This window comes from Orycteropus afer, unplaced genomic scaffold (assembly GCF_000298275.1).
Source record: "Orycteropus afer afer isolate SDZICR_OR568_19922 unplaced genomic scaffold, OryAfe1.0 scaffold00490, whole genome shotgun sequence".
Lineage (NCBI taxonomy): Eukaryota > Metazoa > Chordata > Mammalia > Tubulidentata > Orycteropodidae > Orycteropus > Orycteropus afer.
In genome coordinates this window covers 1,538,742-1,555,064 of record NW_006922077.1, presented here as the reverse complement: position 1 = coordinate 1,555,064, position 16,323 = coordinate 1,538,742, and the positions used below count along the sequence as shown (strand labels likewise).

General features: G+C 42.9%; 1 protein-coding gene across 1 annotated transcript in view; it reads right to left on the bottom strand.

Annotated features, from left to right (window-relative positions):
• Window positions 1-16,323, bottom strand: part of RBMS2 (RNA binding motif single stranded interacting protein 2) — an 85,175-nt gene that overhangs the window by 4,081 nt on the left and 64,771 nt on the right. The window contains exons 3-9 of the mRNA XM_007955139.2: window positions 12,876-12,934; window positions 11,935-12,026; window positions 10,003-10,160; window positions 5,041-5,120; window positions 4,798-4,907; window positions 4,444-4,490; window positions 2,240-2,333 (exon numbers count right to left, since the gene is read on the bottom strand). Coding sequence (XP_007953330.1) covers window positions 2,240-2,333; window positions 4,444-4,490; window positions 4,798-4,907; window positions 5,041-5,120; window positions 10,003-10,160; window positions 11,935-12,026; window positions 12,876-12,934 — 640 coding nt within the window. The remainder of the gene's footprint in view (window positions 1-2,239; window positions 2,334-4,443; window positions 4,491-4,797; window positions 4,908-5,040; window positions 5,121-10,002; window positions 10,161-11,934; window positions 12,027-12,875; window positions 12,935-16,323) is intronic.

Here is a 16,323-nt window from a genome sequence, read left to right as displayed (position 1 = left end):
TATACAAGATAAGCCACAACCAAATCCACTGTCATCGATTGGATTCCAACTCATAGTGAACCTCCACTGGGTTTCCAAGGCTGTAAATCTTTACAGAAGTAGATGGCCTCATCTTCCTCCTACAGAGCACCTGGTAGGTTTCAACTGCCGACCTTCTGGTTAACAGTCAGGTGTTTTACCCACTATGCCAACAGAGCCCCTCGTATACAAGATACCTGAACATAAATCAATAGCTTTATTTCAGTTTATCAGTAAGTAACCGGAAATGCTTTATAAAAATTATGAAATATTTAGAAATATATTTATATTTAACAAGAAAAGAATAAGATCTATATAAAGAAAACTAAAATTTTATTGAACATAAAATTTGAAAACATGAAATACTGTATCTTGAGTGAAAAGACAGTATTTTTTTAAAAAAATCAGTTATCTTAAATATATACAGATATACTATAATTCCAATTAAAATTATCACAGATTTTTGAAAATTAGTTAGAATGACCATAAACTTCATAAGAAAAATAAATGCTCAAGAACAGCAAAGGAAAGAGTGAAAAACAAGGTTTTATCTTCCCAGATACTAAACCATATTATCATCAATGCCACTGTGATCAAACCAATATATTACTGGAATAGAAACAGACACAAAGATCCCTGGAACAGAACGGAGAATACAGACGTAAATGCTGGTATGTGTCATATAATGAAAGTGGCTATACTGGATTGAAGAATGTTCCTGAAAGATTTATGACCACCTGAAACCTCAGAATGTGACCATATACAGAAACATATATAAAGCAAAACCAAACTCACTGCCATCGAGTCAGATCCGACTCATAGCGACCCCTCCTTGGGTTTCTGAGGCAGTATCTCTATGGAAGTAGATTGCCCAATCTTTCTTCCGAGGAATGGCTGGTGGGTTTGAAGTGCTAACCTTCCAGTTAGCAGTCAAATGCCTTAGGCACTATGCTACCAAAGTTCCCTATAAATATACATATGTATATATATATACACACACACACACACACACACATGTATATACCTCCCAGAAGAACTGGATAGTACCTGGCTGCTGCTGTTGTTATGTGCCGTCAAGTCGGACTCGACTCACAGCGACCTCTCCTTGGGTTTCCGAGGCAGTATCACTACGGAAGTAGATTGCCCAACCTTCCTTCCGAGGCAGTATCACTACGGAAGTAGATTGCCCAACCTTCCTTCCGAGGAGTGGCTGGTGGGTTTGAACCACCAGCCTTCTGGTTAGCAGTCAAGTGCCTTTGGCACTACGCCACCAGAGCTCCTAGTACCTGGCTAGTAGTACTAAACATTTTGATCAGAGATTCTATAGAAGAATCCTGTTTATGGTAATTTGTTGTAGCAGCCCTGGGAAACAAATACAGTGGCGTTTCAATTCAGTGGGAAAAGAATGGATTATTTAATAATATGGTGCTAGAAACAACTGGTTAACATTCTTAAAGAAACTATAACAGGACTTCTATCTTATGCCACATACAAAAATAAATTCCCAAATATTACACAATTAGTTTTGAAACAATGAAGTAGAATCTTACACACCATACATACTCTAGAAACTAGAGAACCCTTTTAAATTAAGACAGGAAACTCAAAAGCTACGAAAGAAGCAGCAGACGTATGTAATTACATAGAAACCTAACATTCGTGTATGGTGAGACAAAGCACAGTCCTGGAGCAGAAGCATCAGCATCAGCATTGTCAGAAATGCAAATTCTCGCCTCTCCTAACGAGTTCCCCGGAGATGCTAATATTGCTGGACCAGGGACCACACTTGGAGAACCACTGGTCAAAGACACTGTTAAGTGAGAAAAGTGAGATACAAAAAATATATTTAATGCGGCCTCGTTTTTTCTTAAAAAAAAACAGTGACTTTTAAGACCTTACATGTGTGTATATGCACATGAACAAAAATAAGGAAGATGCTACATACTAGGTAATTAACATGGGTTTACTTATGGAAGTGGTGGTAGGTAAGAAGTGGACGGCTAAGCCAAAAAAGAAAAAATAAAAGTCCACTAAAACTGTCTGTCTGCATCTACCTACCATATAATGGAATCATATTTTGTGCTTTCATGTAAAATTATTTGTGTATAGTATGTATAAAGGAAAACAAAAAACAAGCCATTTCCTGCTTTACGTTCCTTTGCTTACAACCAATGTCAAGGAAAACCACCACGCTTAACTTTAGTTTTTGGCATGAACTTACCTGATAGGAAGACACAGGAGATGGAAGATACGGGGACAGTGCAGACTGAGCAAGCATCCTGTTGGGAGCGATGTTATAAGGGGCTGGGTAAAACCTGTAGGGGAGAGTCTCCATCAGTAAGAAGTCACAGGAAACCACAGGTAAGGGCCCCCACTGATAGGCAGAGCCACTTCCCACCAACTGCCATTTGAAAATGAAGATGAAACACCTATTCTGCTACAATAACGACAACCAAAAAAAAAAGAGGGGGCTAAAGATGCTGTTATTAATTAGACACAACCAGTCACCTCGCAGAACTGGTTCTCTTGGTTTGGGGGCTTAGGGCCATGGTCTCATACGATGATCCAGTCAACTGGCATAAAACAGTTCTTAAAGTTTATGTTCTACCCCCAGTAGGGTGAGTAGTGTCTGGGGTCTTAAAAGCTTACGAGTGGTCATGTAAGATACAACTACTGGTCTTCATCTGTCTAGGACAAAAAGACATAGAAGCAAAGCCAAGAATCAGAGAAGGAACTGGATTACAGGACTAATTATCTTCATGAACCACTGCCTCCCACACCTTGAGACTAGAACTAGATGGTGCCTGGCTACCCGTACTGACCGTTCTGATCATGGGCATAAAAATTAATCCTGATAAAAAGGGAGAAAACGTAGAACGGAACTTCAAATTCTTAAAGGACCTGGACTTACTGGACCTACTGAGGCTGAAGGAGTCCTCAAAACTATGGTCCTAAGTTGCTCTTAAAATCTTGAATTGAAACTACTGTATTTTTCAAATAGTGCACCCATGAAAATAACATGCACACACTTGTACTGGGCAGAGATAACAAAATTCTGTAAAAATGCATGCACCACAGTCTCGCGATATTTGAGAAGTGAATTTCAGTCTCATTCACCCTCATTCGATAGTCCAGAAATGTTACTTTTGACCATATTTATACAATAAAGGGATAAGCCATGGTCAAGAAGCCATGGATCAAGTTTGGTAGTACTCTGGTAATCAGAAAATAAACAATTAAAACTGTGTATTTACTCTGGGTCACTTTGTGGCCAGGCCTGAGAGTGGTACAGTTCCTTATAGTGGATCAGTGCCCACTGTGTACAGTCGGAGACTGGTGGAGGGTTGGGTGGTGGGCTGTGTGTGGTGGGACTGCTACAGCCTGAGCATAAGCGGGTCTCATGGCAGACAGGGCCACTGCTCACACATGCCCGGGTCCCCATGAAGCCAGGCAGTAGGCAGTGCAGGTGTGGGCAGCACTGCCTTGGCCCCATGGGGCCCAGGGCAGCCAGTCAGCATGTCCACCTGGTGGTGTCCACGTGGGTGGGAGATTCAAACACCAGAGCATGGTAGCTAGTTAGTTGGATGATGGGGCAGAAAGCAGAGCTGAAACGATAGGGCTGCAATGTGCTGGGCTCACCTGCCTGAGTGACCTCTCCAGCCATGGGATGTGCAGATCCATGCACCTCCTGGGCTGCGCCTGGCCACCCTGGCCAAGGCTGTTTCTGGGGCACAAAAAGTGATTTCCTCCTGCACTGGACAAAGCAGTTTGCAAAGCAGGGCAGGAATCATGCCAGGAAATGGGCTGCTTTAGAAATTTGACGGTAGCTGGTGAGAGTCTGCTGCTGGGAACCAAACCTCCACATCAGCAGGCACCAAGATGAAGACTTAACATTAAACTCATTGGACAGAAAAAGGGAAATTAGATTCAAGTCTTCAACATGTAAAAAAAAAAATTAGCAATACCATTCTTATGCAAATAATGCATAAAAGTGGCACAGTTTGCAAATGTGTATAAAACACATGATATCTGCGTTAAAAATATGATATGCTCTCCCTCTGCCAAAGGCACTTTAAAGTAAGTAATAGTTTAGCCCAAAGATTAAAGAGTGTCACCCTGGAGTACTGTATTAAAAAAAAAAACAAAAAACATAAGACCAGCATCTGTTTTAAAGCATAGATGATAAGATTGAGGGGCAGGAAGTAAACAAAGTAAAACAATAAGAATATTGACACACTGTGAAGAACAGAAGCAGTGCCGCTGATCATTATGTGTAGAAACGAATGGAAGCGGGTTGTGCTGCACACATTTTCACCAACAGTAAAATTAAATATTTAAAAGAAAAGAAACATCCAAGAGCCTGGACATACTGGACAAATGGACTATTGCCATTTGAGGTGGCCTAAGTATATAAAACACACTTACCCATTCTGAAGAGCTGTGGTGGGGTCATAAGTCAAGGCCATGCCACCCTATAAAGAAAGAACACAAAGTGCATATTGGGAGTCCTTGGGTGAGAGCAGGAACAAGCCCAGAATGTCACTGCTGGGCTAAGGTTTGGACAAGTCCCAATGCAGTCGTGCCAGAGGTTTTCTCATTGTGCAGGCTGCAAAACCCCACTCCAGACCCACACTCAAAAGTATGCCACGCAGCCAGTATCTCTCAGTTATAAACTCATGTTCTCAAGCTTACTACCTAAGCTCCTAGATGTCAGGCCATGGTAATTTCTATTCCACTTTCATGTCCTTCATGTTCCTGTCTCTTCAGAGGTCCTCTTACCATGTCTCCATTCCTTGGCCATGCCCGTCCATTTTGCACAAATTTTCCTTGGTTCTGTCGTTTCTTTGGCCCACCATCAGCAAATTTGCAAAGCAAGGGATCCGATGGTGCTGCCAAGAGAAAGAAAACAGGCAGCTGAGACCCACCTCACTTAGCCTACTTACACTCATGCAAGATTCCTCCAGAATCTTCACTGGAAGTAGCAACCTGTGGCCCTCTCAGCCTGATTCCCAGATGCCTCACCTGGTACTCCAGGGGGTGTCTTAATATATTTTCCATTAAAGTGGGTGATGATGGCTTCACACTTCTCTGTGGACTCCATCCTAAGGAGCACAAGAGGGGTTAGGCTCTAGCTTCTCCAGGATCTGTGCTCTCCCTACATTCAAAGAGAAAGCTCTAAGTTCCCAGCCCCATAAATGCTCCAAAAGCTGTGACTATAGAAACAAAGAGTTCCCTCTACATAAATGCAAGGTATCTTGAAGAGGCAACCCCAGTCTCTAATGCAGGTTCTCAACTGGCTCCTGTAGGGGTCCTCAAAGGAATAATGGAGGTCTGGAAGCTATGACTATTTCACAGAAGATTCCAATGGATGGATATAACATTGTGTGTGGTATATAAACAAAAACACAATAAATGGTGGCTGTTGCCACTGTTTTAATTACAAAATTCCTAATGGAAATTGTTCCCTTACTCTTATAAAATGGCACAAGCTAAGAATTTGTCAATATTTATTTTGTGCTTCTGGTTATAATTACCAAGTTTGGATTAGCTACAAATCATTGGGATTTGAGAAGTCTGTAAAGAGGAAGAAAGGAACTCTGGTGGCACTGTAGCTAAAGCATCAGACCACCAACCAAAAGGTCAGCAGTCTGAACCCACCAGCCACTCCATGGGAGAAAGATGAGGCAGTCTGCTTCTGTAAAGATTTAGACGTGGAAACCCTATGGGGCAGTTCTACTATGTCCTATAGGGTCACTATGAGCCAGAATTGACACAATGGCAGTGGGTTTGGTTTTAGTAGGAAGAAGAATAAGAAAGGGTGACAGAAAAATAAAAAAAAAAGTTGGGAACTAATGAGCCAAAGTATCTTATTAGGGGAAAGAGCACTGGGTTAGGAATCAGAAGACTGAGATTCCAATGCCAGTTCACCCAAGAGGTCTGCTGTGAGCTGAGACGTTCAGGAAAACCCTCTGGACCTGTTTCTCACTTATTCTTTGGAGACAATATCCTTCTACTCTATCTACCTCCATGGTTGTATTCATCAATCAAGTGAGGTAATGTATAGAAAATTATAAGGACCTATATAATACAAGGAACAGTATCTTCCCCTTTCCATAATAACAATAAATCTCAGTGTACTTTCTGTACCAATAGCCACTAAAAATATGAGCCATTCCTCTGAAGGGAGGCAACTTAAAAAGGACCTCAACTAGAATCTTTTCAGGAAGACCACACATCAGACATCCTAGAGCAGCAGTCTTCCACTGGATTACCCTACCCTTCACAGTCTTTCCAAAGGGAGAGCAGGCCCGGAGTTTGAAGTCTCTTTCTGAACCTCAGCTTCCTCCTAAAACCTTTCCTAAAACTAATCTGCCTGAATGAGGGAGAGCTCATGACCACTAGTGACCAAGGCTGAGGTCCCCTCTCAATTACTTCTCACCCATCCCAAATCTCAACATGAGGCACTGATGACTAAGTCACAAACCCTTTCAATTCTTTGCTTCCAACAAAGTTGGAAGACTTCAGCAAGTTGCCAACTGACACATTTTAAATCAGTTTTGGTGACAGATAACCTTGGCTCTTGGCATACCATACAGAATGAATTCAAAGAATTCCTGCTTTAACAAAACTTGTTCCATGCCCATCTATTTATTTGTGACAAGGTCTCTCAGTATGAAAACAAAAATCAGGACAACTGCTATTAAATCCTGTCTTCTACTAGCAATAAGCAATATTCACTGATGGCTACATGACCTAATTAGAAAAAGGTAAACAAAATAAAACTTATCCATGTCACAGCAAATGCGTTTCCAATAAAACATATTTTATGTGAAACAATTTTGTAGCAACATTTCAATACATTTAAGTTGTTCTGAACAACTGTGAACTAATAATTGTAAAGATAAATTTTTTATGAATTAAGTCAATATTTAGAATTTACAGTCACAGGAAAAAAGTTTAATTTATGCACATATTTTGTTGCAGGGAACTATGACAGGATGATCCATAAAAGACTTTTAATTATTAAAAAAATTTACACTAAAATATAATTCCATAAGGAAATGGAATGAAACTATAAGATGCAGAAGAAAAAAAAAAAACCCCACTGTAAGGCTGTTGTAAGATTTATGACTGTTAGAAAAAGAAACGGCCCATGCATTTTTTAAATGCATAATTTTATGTACTAAATTGTTCTGATATTTAGATCTCATTTGGATAAATTTTAAAATGATGTGAATTTTATTTTTAAATGTCAGTATTTATAATTCACTGGAAATTAAATTCATGCAAAAATACAAATGCATGAAAAAATTGTTAGATGCTAATGTAGAACACACAAAAGATTTCATAGTTTTTCAAAAGTGTTTAGAGCCATGGTTCTCAAACTTTAAGTCAAGGTACCTTGGACTCAGAGGTAAACTCTGAGGCACAGTGAAGGATAATTGAATGTTTTGAAGAAAATACATCTGTCGGACACTGTGTGAGCTACTAACTCAAAGCAGTTTACTATTTCAACATTAGATCACCCTATATTCTTTTTAGGAGCTCTGGTAGCATAGTGCCTAAGGCACTTGACTCCTAACCAGAAGGCTGGCAGTTCAAACCCACCAGCCACTCCCTAGAAGGAAGATGGGGCAATCTACTTCCATAGTGATACTGCCTCGGAAACCCAAGGAGAGGTCACTATGAGTTGGGTCCGACTTGATGGCAAACAACAACAACACATTCTTTTTGATAACATCATATGTTTGCAAAGCTAGGTTCTCAGTGGTTGGTATGACATCAAGACCATGAGAAAATCAGTGTGTAATAGGAAATGAGTGTGGAGGTGTCCAATCTGATGCCAAGGACAGAGACACTGCACACATCTTATTAGTAAGTATGGTTATTTAAGACTAAGATAAAATATCTTCTCTTTCAATGTATGGGTACTATTTATCCAAACAGCTACAAAGACAAGACACAGAAACTAAGTTACTGAAACTATATAACTGCTTAATAATTTAAGCTGCCAGCTGCCTCTTTTGGTCTAGGATGCTGTGAAAAAATTCCTCAGCCGACTCAACATGCTATAAACTGAGAAAATTTGGGATCCTCTGCTGCGAGAGTCTATGGGAGCAAAAAAAAGTTTGATGACCACAAGCCTAGAACCCCCCTTATAGTTATACTTGGAGCTGCCAGCAGGTGGTGCTACCAAGATTGAGTTGGCTAGGGAAGAGAACCACAGTCTGAAGCACTCCAGAGTAACGGGGTGTTCATGGAGGAACAAGACACTGTTAAACAGAAAGGGGCTTTCAGATCATTTGGTCCAGTAGTTTCCAGACGGCTCTTCAGTTTTTTAAACTTTTTCTTGTGGTTTGGATGACTGTTTACAGAGAAAATTAGTTTTCTGTTGAACAATTCGTACACATTTTGTTTTGTGACATTAGCGGCAATGGTTCCCACATAGCAACACCCTTCCCACTTCCTGTGTTCTTCATTTCCATTCATTCTCCTACTGCCCATTCCTGGCTTCTCAGCTTTGTTTTTGGGCAAATGATGCCCTTTTGGTTTTGTGTGGTTGATTGTACGAGGAATACGTTCTTCCCTGGTGTTACTGTACTGTTCACTATTGTTTGGCCGAACGCTGACCCTGCAGGCGGGTTCAGTTCCAAGCTTGCAGGGTGTCTAAGGGCCACAGTCTTGGGAGTTCCACTAGTTTCTATCAAATTAGTTAAGTCTGGTCTTTTTTGTGATTTTGAATTTTGTTCTACGTTTCTTTTTTCTCCTGCTTTGTCCAGGACCTTCTATTGTGATCCAGAGCAGATTAGAGCGGTAGGTAGTGGTAGCTGGGCACTATCAAGTTCTTTTGCTTTCAGGGTTGTGGAGGTTCATTAGTCTTTTGCACCATTTCCTTCAATCTTTGATTTTCTTCACTCTTTGCTCCGGAGAGGGAAAGACCAACAGTTGCATCTTGGTTGCATCTTAAAAGCTCACAAGCTTTTAAGACCCCAGTCACTACTCACCAAAGTAGGGTGTAGAATATCATTGTCTTTGTGGATTATGTTATGCCAACTGACCTAGATGTCCCCAAAAATTGTGGTTGGTCCTAAGCCCTCCAAACTGTTATAAAAAGGAATGGAATCCCCTTTCAAACAAAATCTTGTAATAAGTAAAAGCAGAACCAATTCTAAAGTGAATTTGGGGAGTTGAAGCCTTAAAACAATCACACCTAATATTGGACTGTTGTTGTTGTTGTTATGTGCCGTCGAGTCGGCCCCGACTCATAGCGACCCCTCCTTGGGCTTCCGAGGCAGTATCACTACGGAAGTAGGATTGCCCAACCTTCCTTCCGAGGAGTGGCTGGTGGGTTTGAACCGCCAGCCGTCTGGTTAGCAGGCAAGTGTCTTAGCCACTATGCTACCAGAGCTCCCAATATTGGACTAGGGAACACCTTATATGGATCACTCATCTGTACCAATCTTTTCCATTTCACAGGGTAAACTGAGGCTCAAAAATCTGAGATCGTGTAGTCATTAGCAGCAGAGCTGGTTCTAGAATCTAGGTCACCTAACAGATCTGAAAGGCAGACCAAACTTGCTATTTCATCCTAATGATCTTGAAGCCAGGTTTGGGGCTCTGCTCTACCACCTACTCCTCTGTGACCTTGGGGAATTCACTTCATATCGGAGACTTCAGTTTCCTCATCTGTAAAATGGGAAATTAATATTGAAGTACCTCACAGCATTGTTACAAAGATTAAATGAAATTACAGGTAGAAAAGTAAACTACAACAATATACGGAATTGTATTGATTGGCTTTGGATCAAAGGAACAGAAAGGATTGGGGACAGAATAAAGATGTGGGTGCTAATGGATTTTTTATTTGTTCTTAAGAACTTCTGGCCAATAGTTTGGTCCCTTGGGAGGGGCACAGATTTTTTTGGGTGACCTCCCAAGTGATATTCTTTACTAATCTCATCATTTCCCCTCAGCAGCCCTCACCTTGCAAAGCCAACCCCTCTGCTGGTCCCACTGGTGTCTCGAAGGATTCGGGTGGAGATAACCTGGCCAAAGGGCTTCAGCATTCCCTCCAGTTCTTGTTCATCCATTGACAGTGGGAGGTTTGAGATGTATAAATTTGTGGGGTCCTGCTCCTGTTGCTATGGGAATAAAAGTGAGAAAATAAAGTTCCCGTCTCTTACCTCTCCCCCGCCCTCAGTCCACATCCACAAAATGTCATCTCAAGAAAAGAGACAGTATGGGAGGGGAGGAGAGGAAGTATTGCAAAAATTTAAATAAATAAATGAGAGATAGTAGAAAGAGCCTCACATAAACAAAGAAAACCTTACCAACTGTCACGACACCCAATCTCACTATCCTGGGTTGTATGTTGAGCCCGGGGAAAAAATTCCAATTTAATTTTCCCAGAACTGTACAAGTCCATGATGTATTTATTGCCAGTGGTGTTTTGACTGTCTCTTTAAGAACTAGGCAGAGCAACACCCCTTCCTCCACCAACAGCCTGTCCCAGAGGCCAATTCTCTGGGATTGCATTGCTCCTTGGCTGGATTGTTTTGAGTGGCTCCCCCTCCCCCTCTTCCTGCCACAGCAGAATCCTCCAAGTAGGAATGTGTGTGTTCACTCCCTAATGGAGGGAAACCAGGAAGAACGGGGAGGAGGAAAGGGAAGGCCGGGCAGTGGAAGGGCCAGATGTGCAGCTCACTGGGTCACCAGGAAGCCCTGAAGGCTCCAGTCTCCTAGGAACTCTAAAGGCTCCTAAACACTGTGGGGGAGGGGCTTGTCTTTCTCCAGGAGGAAGAAGGGAGAACTCTTCTAGAGGGCGGAGCGTGGGAAGTGCCAATATCTTCCCATCACTGTATTTTTAGGAATTCAAGTACTCACTCTGGGTCACCAGCAATTTTAATCCATCCCTTTTCTGCCTTTCTCTTCAAGGCTTCATTTCTCTTTAACCATTACAGAAAAGGTTGGCTTGCAGGCCTGTTTTATCAAGCCCTACCCACAGTACATAGCATAGTGCCTAAGGCACTTGACTGCTAACCAGAAGGCTGGCGGTTCAAACCCACCAGCCACTCCTTGGAAGGAAGATTGGGCAATCTACTTCCGTAGTGATACTGCCTCGGAAACCCAAGGAGGGGTCGCTATGAGTCGGGGCCGACTCGACGGCATATAACAACAACAACAACAACAACCCACAGTACATATAAATGGCTTCAGAAAGGCAAAGGGACAATCCCCACAGAAGAGAAGGAGGGAGAAAAAAACTTCTTTCCAGTAGTCTGAAAGGGAAGACTAGCTCCAGGCAGATCTGAGATGGAGAGGCAGCTTCCTGCCCTGCAGTGGCTTCCCTGCCCTTACAGGGAACAGTGGTGGGAGGTTGAGGGCTTTGCTCAGAGTTGCACAAATGGCTTTTTCAGAGACATTGCAAAACCACCACAAGCTGACTGATAGGGAAGCAGGGGCCAAGGTGGAGACGCGGAAGCTTCAGGAGGAAGGGAAGAAGCCTCCTCACTTTCTTATCTGCTTACAACGGGATGAGAGAAATAGAGTTGGCAGAACTACCTGCACAGAGTTTAAATATCTTCCTCCTCCAGCAGCCAAGGGCTGCTCAATGGGACTGTGGACTAGCCTCCCTTGGGCCAGATGTAGTCAAAAAAACACCACAGTAAATTGTGGTCAATGTCATGAGACAAAGTGCATGTGAACTGCTGTATGGAAAGTGAATTTGCTCTGTAAATCTTCACCCAAATCACAATAAAATATATATTGTTTATATATATATATATATATATAAACACCACAGATAGCCCGTGCCCATCAGCTTCATGGTTCTTAAGCTCCCTGGAAGCTTGGAACTAACGAGAACTCTGGGGCTAACCCAGTCCTCGGAGGAACAGATATGGGTAGCACCCTTACCTTTGCCATCTGCGCCTGCACACCACTGGCTTTCAGCGCTGTTACAGCTTTCTGTGCTGCTGAAGGACTGTCAAAGTCCACAAAGCCATAGCCTGGAACAGAGAAAGACTATCAGAGGTGGGGTCTGCATGTGTATGTGTGTGTACGCCAGGAAGGTAGGAGGCCAAGGCTTTCAGGAGATAGTGGAAGAGTTATGATCCATATGATGGAAGTGATAGGAGAAAAGAGAGATTAAGAGGTTTCATGTGCTCCTCCAAACCTGTGAGACTTGGTCGATATTATGGCTGAGAATGCCAAGGGGAATGAGGCCCTCCCACCTCAACTCCCTTCCCTTTCAGAACTCTACAACTTCAAGAACTTGGCTTTTCTAATAAACCACAGGCCTCCCTCCACATTTCTAAAAGAATCCCCTCCTCTCTTCCAGCCACACCCCAGAAATGCTAAGTATGTAGGGAATGCAACCTCTCCAGAGCAGATAACCAGCCACCTGCTGCAAAAAGCACCTCCCCACACCAACCTACAGACCTTTCTCCTCCTTCCACCCTTCCAGCTCCATCTAGACTGGCTCAAAGCCCCTCAGAAAGTAACCCCTACCACGCTACTGCCCTCCCACAGACGGCATTTACATTGCTTTGCTAAGCAGAAACAATTTCACCTCCCCATCTCCAGCATCCAATCCAGGGAACACAAGGTCCAGAATAAGCCCAAAAGACTCAAAGGTGCTCTGTGCAATCTTCTGGTTGTGGGTCCCCAAAACACCATTTTAAGCTCTAACTATCTGGTCACCGAGGAATCTACATATCTACTAGTGTTTTAAGCCTGAAAACCTCAGACTCCTCCCTGATGCTAGGTCTTCGGGACTCTCGAAGTAAAGAGTAGAGGCAGGGACAGCCTCACTCACTCACTGCCACTCTCCATCCCAAGGATGGCCATTTACCCACCTTTGCATTTGTTTGTGGTCTTGTCCAATATGGCCTTCGTGGAGACAATCTTGCCATATCTAAGAGAAAGAAAAAAGCAAAGTGATAATCCGGAAGCAGGGACTATGAATAGGACAGAGTCTCAGACATCTAGACACACTCATGTCCTTTCTCCTCTCCCACTAGGACAACTGTTCTGAAACAAACCTTAATAAAAACAAAAAAAGAGAAATTTACTAACAATGCTACCCTTATATAAACCTATCACCCAAAGGTGCCTATAAGAAATAAGATAACTACAGTGTTTATAGGAGTTCTGGTGGCATAGCGCCTAAGCCATTTGACTGCTAACCAGAAGGCTGGTGGTTCAAACCCACCAGCCACTCCGTGAAGGAAGATGGGGCAATCTACTTCCGTAGTGATACTGCCTCAGAAACCCAAGGAGGGGTTGCTATGAGTCGGATTCGACTCGACAGCAGTGCGTTGTGTTTTATATTATTTATAATATCAACACATTTCCCTCTTCTTTCTAAGACTCAGACACAGGTGGTAAAGAGACCACTGCCTCTTTGGGAAAGAAGCCTGGCAATGTCCACACAGCACAGGGTTTGAGGGCAGAGCTCAGACTGCGATTCCTCAAGGACTAAACGTAATCTTCCATATATATGACTTATCTTCTTTTGGGCAAACACTATTCCTCCTATGAAAAACCTGTAGGCCAGTGAGCTTAAGATAAAGGCAGTGGAATAACTTGGAAAAAGGTAGCAAGAATAGTAGCCTAACTTGAAGAATGTAATGAATGTCACTAAATTGCACATAAACTGTTGAAATGGTGTAGTATCTTTGGTTGTGTGTACTTTCACCAAAATTTAAAAAAAAAAAATGAGAAAAATAAACCTATAGACATTTCTCTAACACCCTGTCCTTCTCCCCTTCCCCGCCCCTCCTGACTGCCAGGTTGAAGGTCAGCCTGAGCCAAACTGCTTTGGTTCAAATCTTGGTTCTATCACTTTCTAGCTATGTGTGATCTTGGGCAAGTCATTTAACCTCTCTGTGCCTCAGTGCCCTCGTCTTTAAAATGGAGACAGGATTGTCCAAACATGAAACAACTTAAATAATAAAAAGAGCACTAATGTCTGCCACTAGTGCTCTTTTTATTATTTAAGTTGTTTCATGTTTGGACAATCCTGTCTCCATTTTAAAGACCAGGGCACTGAGGCACAGAGAGGTTAAATGACTTGCCCAAGATCACACATAGCTAGAAAGTGACTCCTCGGAAGGAAGGTTGGGCAATCCTACTTCCGTAGTGATACTGCCTCGGAAACCCAAGGAGGGGTCGGTATGAGTCGGGGCCGACTCGACGGCACACAACAACAACAACAACAACGTCTGCCACATGGTAAAAAACCACAAAAACCAAACTCACTGCCTTTGAGCCAATTTGACTCATAGAGACCCCTCCTTGGGTTTCCGAGGAGGTATCTCTAAGCACTTAAAAAATCTTAACTGCTAATATTCTTACTACTTTCCTGGACCTCAACTGTAATCAACCACAATGCTCTTTCTCCTGCCTTACCATACTCTAAGACCTCCACTTTTCATTGCCAAGATTGAGTGTGTTACGGAGGGGCGTGGGTACAAGACCAGATGCAACAGCAGCGTTAGGAAAAACTATCTGAAATGTGGTAATAAGGCAAGAGAAGGGCTGCATCTCATTTCACTGTCATTCTGGAACACTGTCTAACAGGGCCTATGCAAGGACTATCTCATATCCAGGGGGATGTTTCTTTAACTTATCAGTTATTAGTCATTAGGGTCCAGATTTTGTGAAGACATATGCATCTTCTTTGTGAAGATACAATCTAATTTGTAGATTTTTGTCTGGTAAAAATGCAAATTACCTCTGTCCGGCAGAAAAAATAATCCCAAAGGTTATTGGTTTTATTATCCTGAAGGCCATGAAACAGTTATGTATTTAATCTAGCAATCTTATTCCAACAACTATTTCTTGAGTGCCTACTAAATCTGCAGTTCCTCCAATTCTCTTTGAACCTATATAACCATCCTGCTGGTCCCCTCATTCATGAGTTAAATAAATCTTTGACATGTGGTCATTTTATATGTGCATGACAGTCATGTTTTTCAACTTTTTAGAAATTATACTTTGGCAGTAGAGTCATATGGGAGTTCCCAAAACCTGAGCATTGGAGTATCACAAGTCAGGGATTTTATTAGAGGTGTTCCACTAGAAAAATATCCCAACATTCCATTCCAAGAAGGTGAAAATATTAAAGAGACAGAGCAGAAGTCACTAACAAAATCAGAAGTACAGACCTAACGGAGGGCAGTTGGCAGAGACTGAATTTGAGACCACTACCCCACACAACCATTTTTTCCACCTTTCTTCTCATCCCTAAAGAACACACGATGACTGATTTATTTGTTTTGTTTCTTGGCAGTCTCTCACTGATTTTTCTCAGTAAGGCTTCTGTGACCCAGTGTGTTACACAGAATAAACCAAGTAATGCCCCGGAGGTTGGGAAAAGAACCCGTTAAATTAGGGGTGGGGATGGATGTGGCCATCCTAGCCCTTCAGGGCTACACACTGGGATTCTCCCTCAAGCACAGGCAAGGGGAGGGGCGCAGGAGCCCTCTGACTGCAGGCCAGGGGACACACAGGCTGCTCTCCCTATCAAGGCCCCAGGGTGGAGCCTGCTGTGGTCTGAGCTGCCTGAGACTTTGAGCTCAGAATTTCCACTGCAGTTGGCAACAGCTGGGTCACTGCAATTTCCTCCTAGGAAGGACCCCCTCCAAGAGAACCAGGAGTTCTAGTCCAGACTCCACGCCTCACCTTCCCACCCACCAGGGTTTAGGATCCAGCAACACTTCCCTTGCAAGCCAGGGAGAGACAGCTGGGACAAAGGCAGGAAGTCCTTCCACGCATGGGAAACACCCTTCCTAGAAAGGCTTAACTCCCTGCTTGCAGCATCCATGAGGCTCCATCTGCCTGCTGTGCTCAGCCTCCCTGTGGTCCTAACTCATGTGGCACCTAATCCCTCCTGGCCTTACTCATACTTCCTCAAGTCCCCTCTGGGCTCCTGAGTTCCATCCTAGTGCTGGCTGTGATTATCCTCATCCCTTGAGACACAGCAAAAGATAGCACAACTGATAGGAAGGGCAAAGTGAAGGCCTAAAAGCTCCGTGCAGTAGAATTGAGTTTCTCCCCTGTCCTTGTAAGGAGCTCTGGTTGTATAGTGGTTAAGGCATATTGCTGCTAACCAAAAGGTCAGTGGTTCGAACCCACCAGCTGCTCTGCGGAAGAAAGACGAGGCAGTCTGCTTCATAAAGATTTACAGCCTTAAAAAACCAGTGAGATCCTACTCAAAGTATTCCAAAACATAGAAAAGGATGGAATCCTCCCTAACTCATTTTATGAAGCAAGCATAACCTTAATACCAAAACCAGGAAA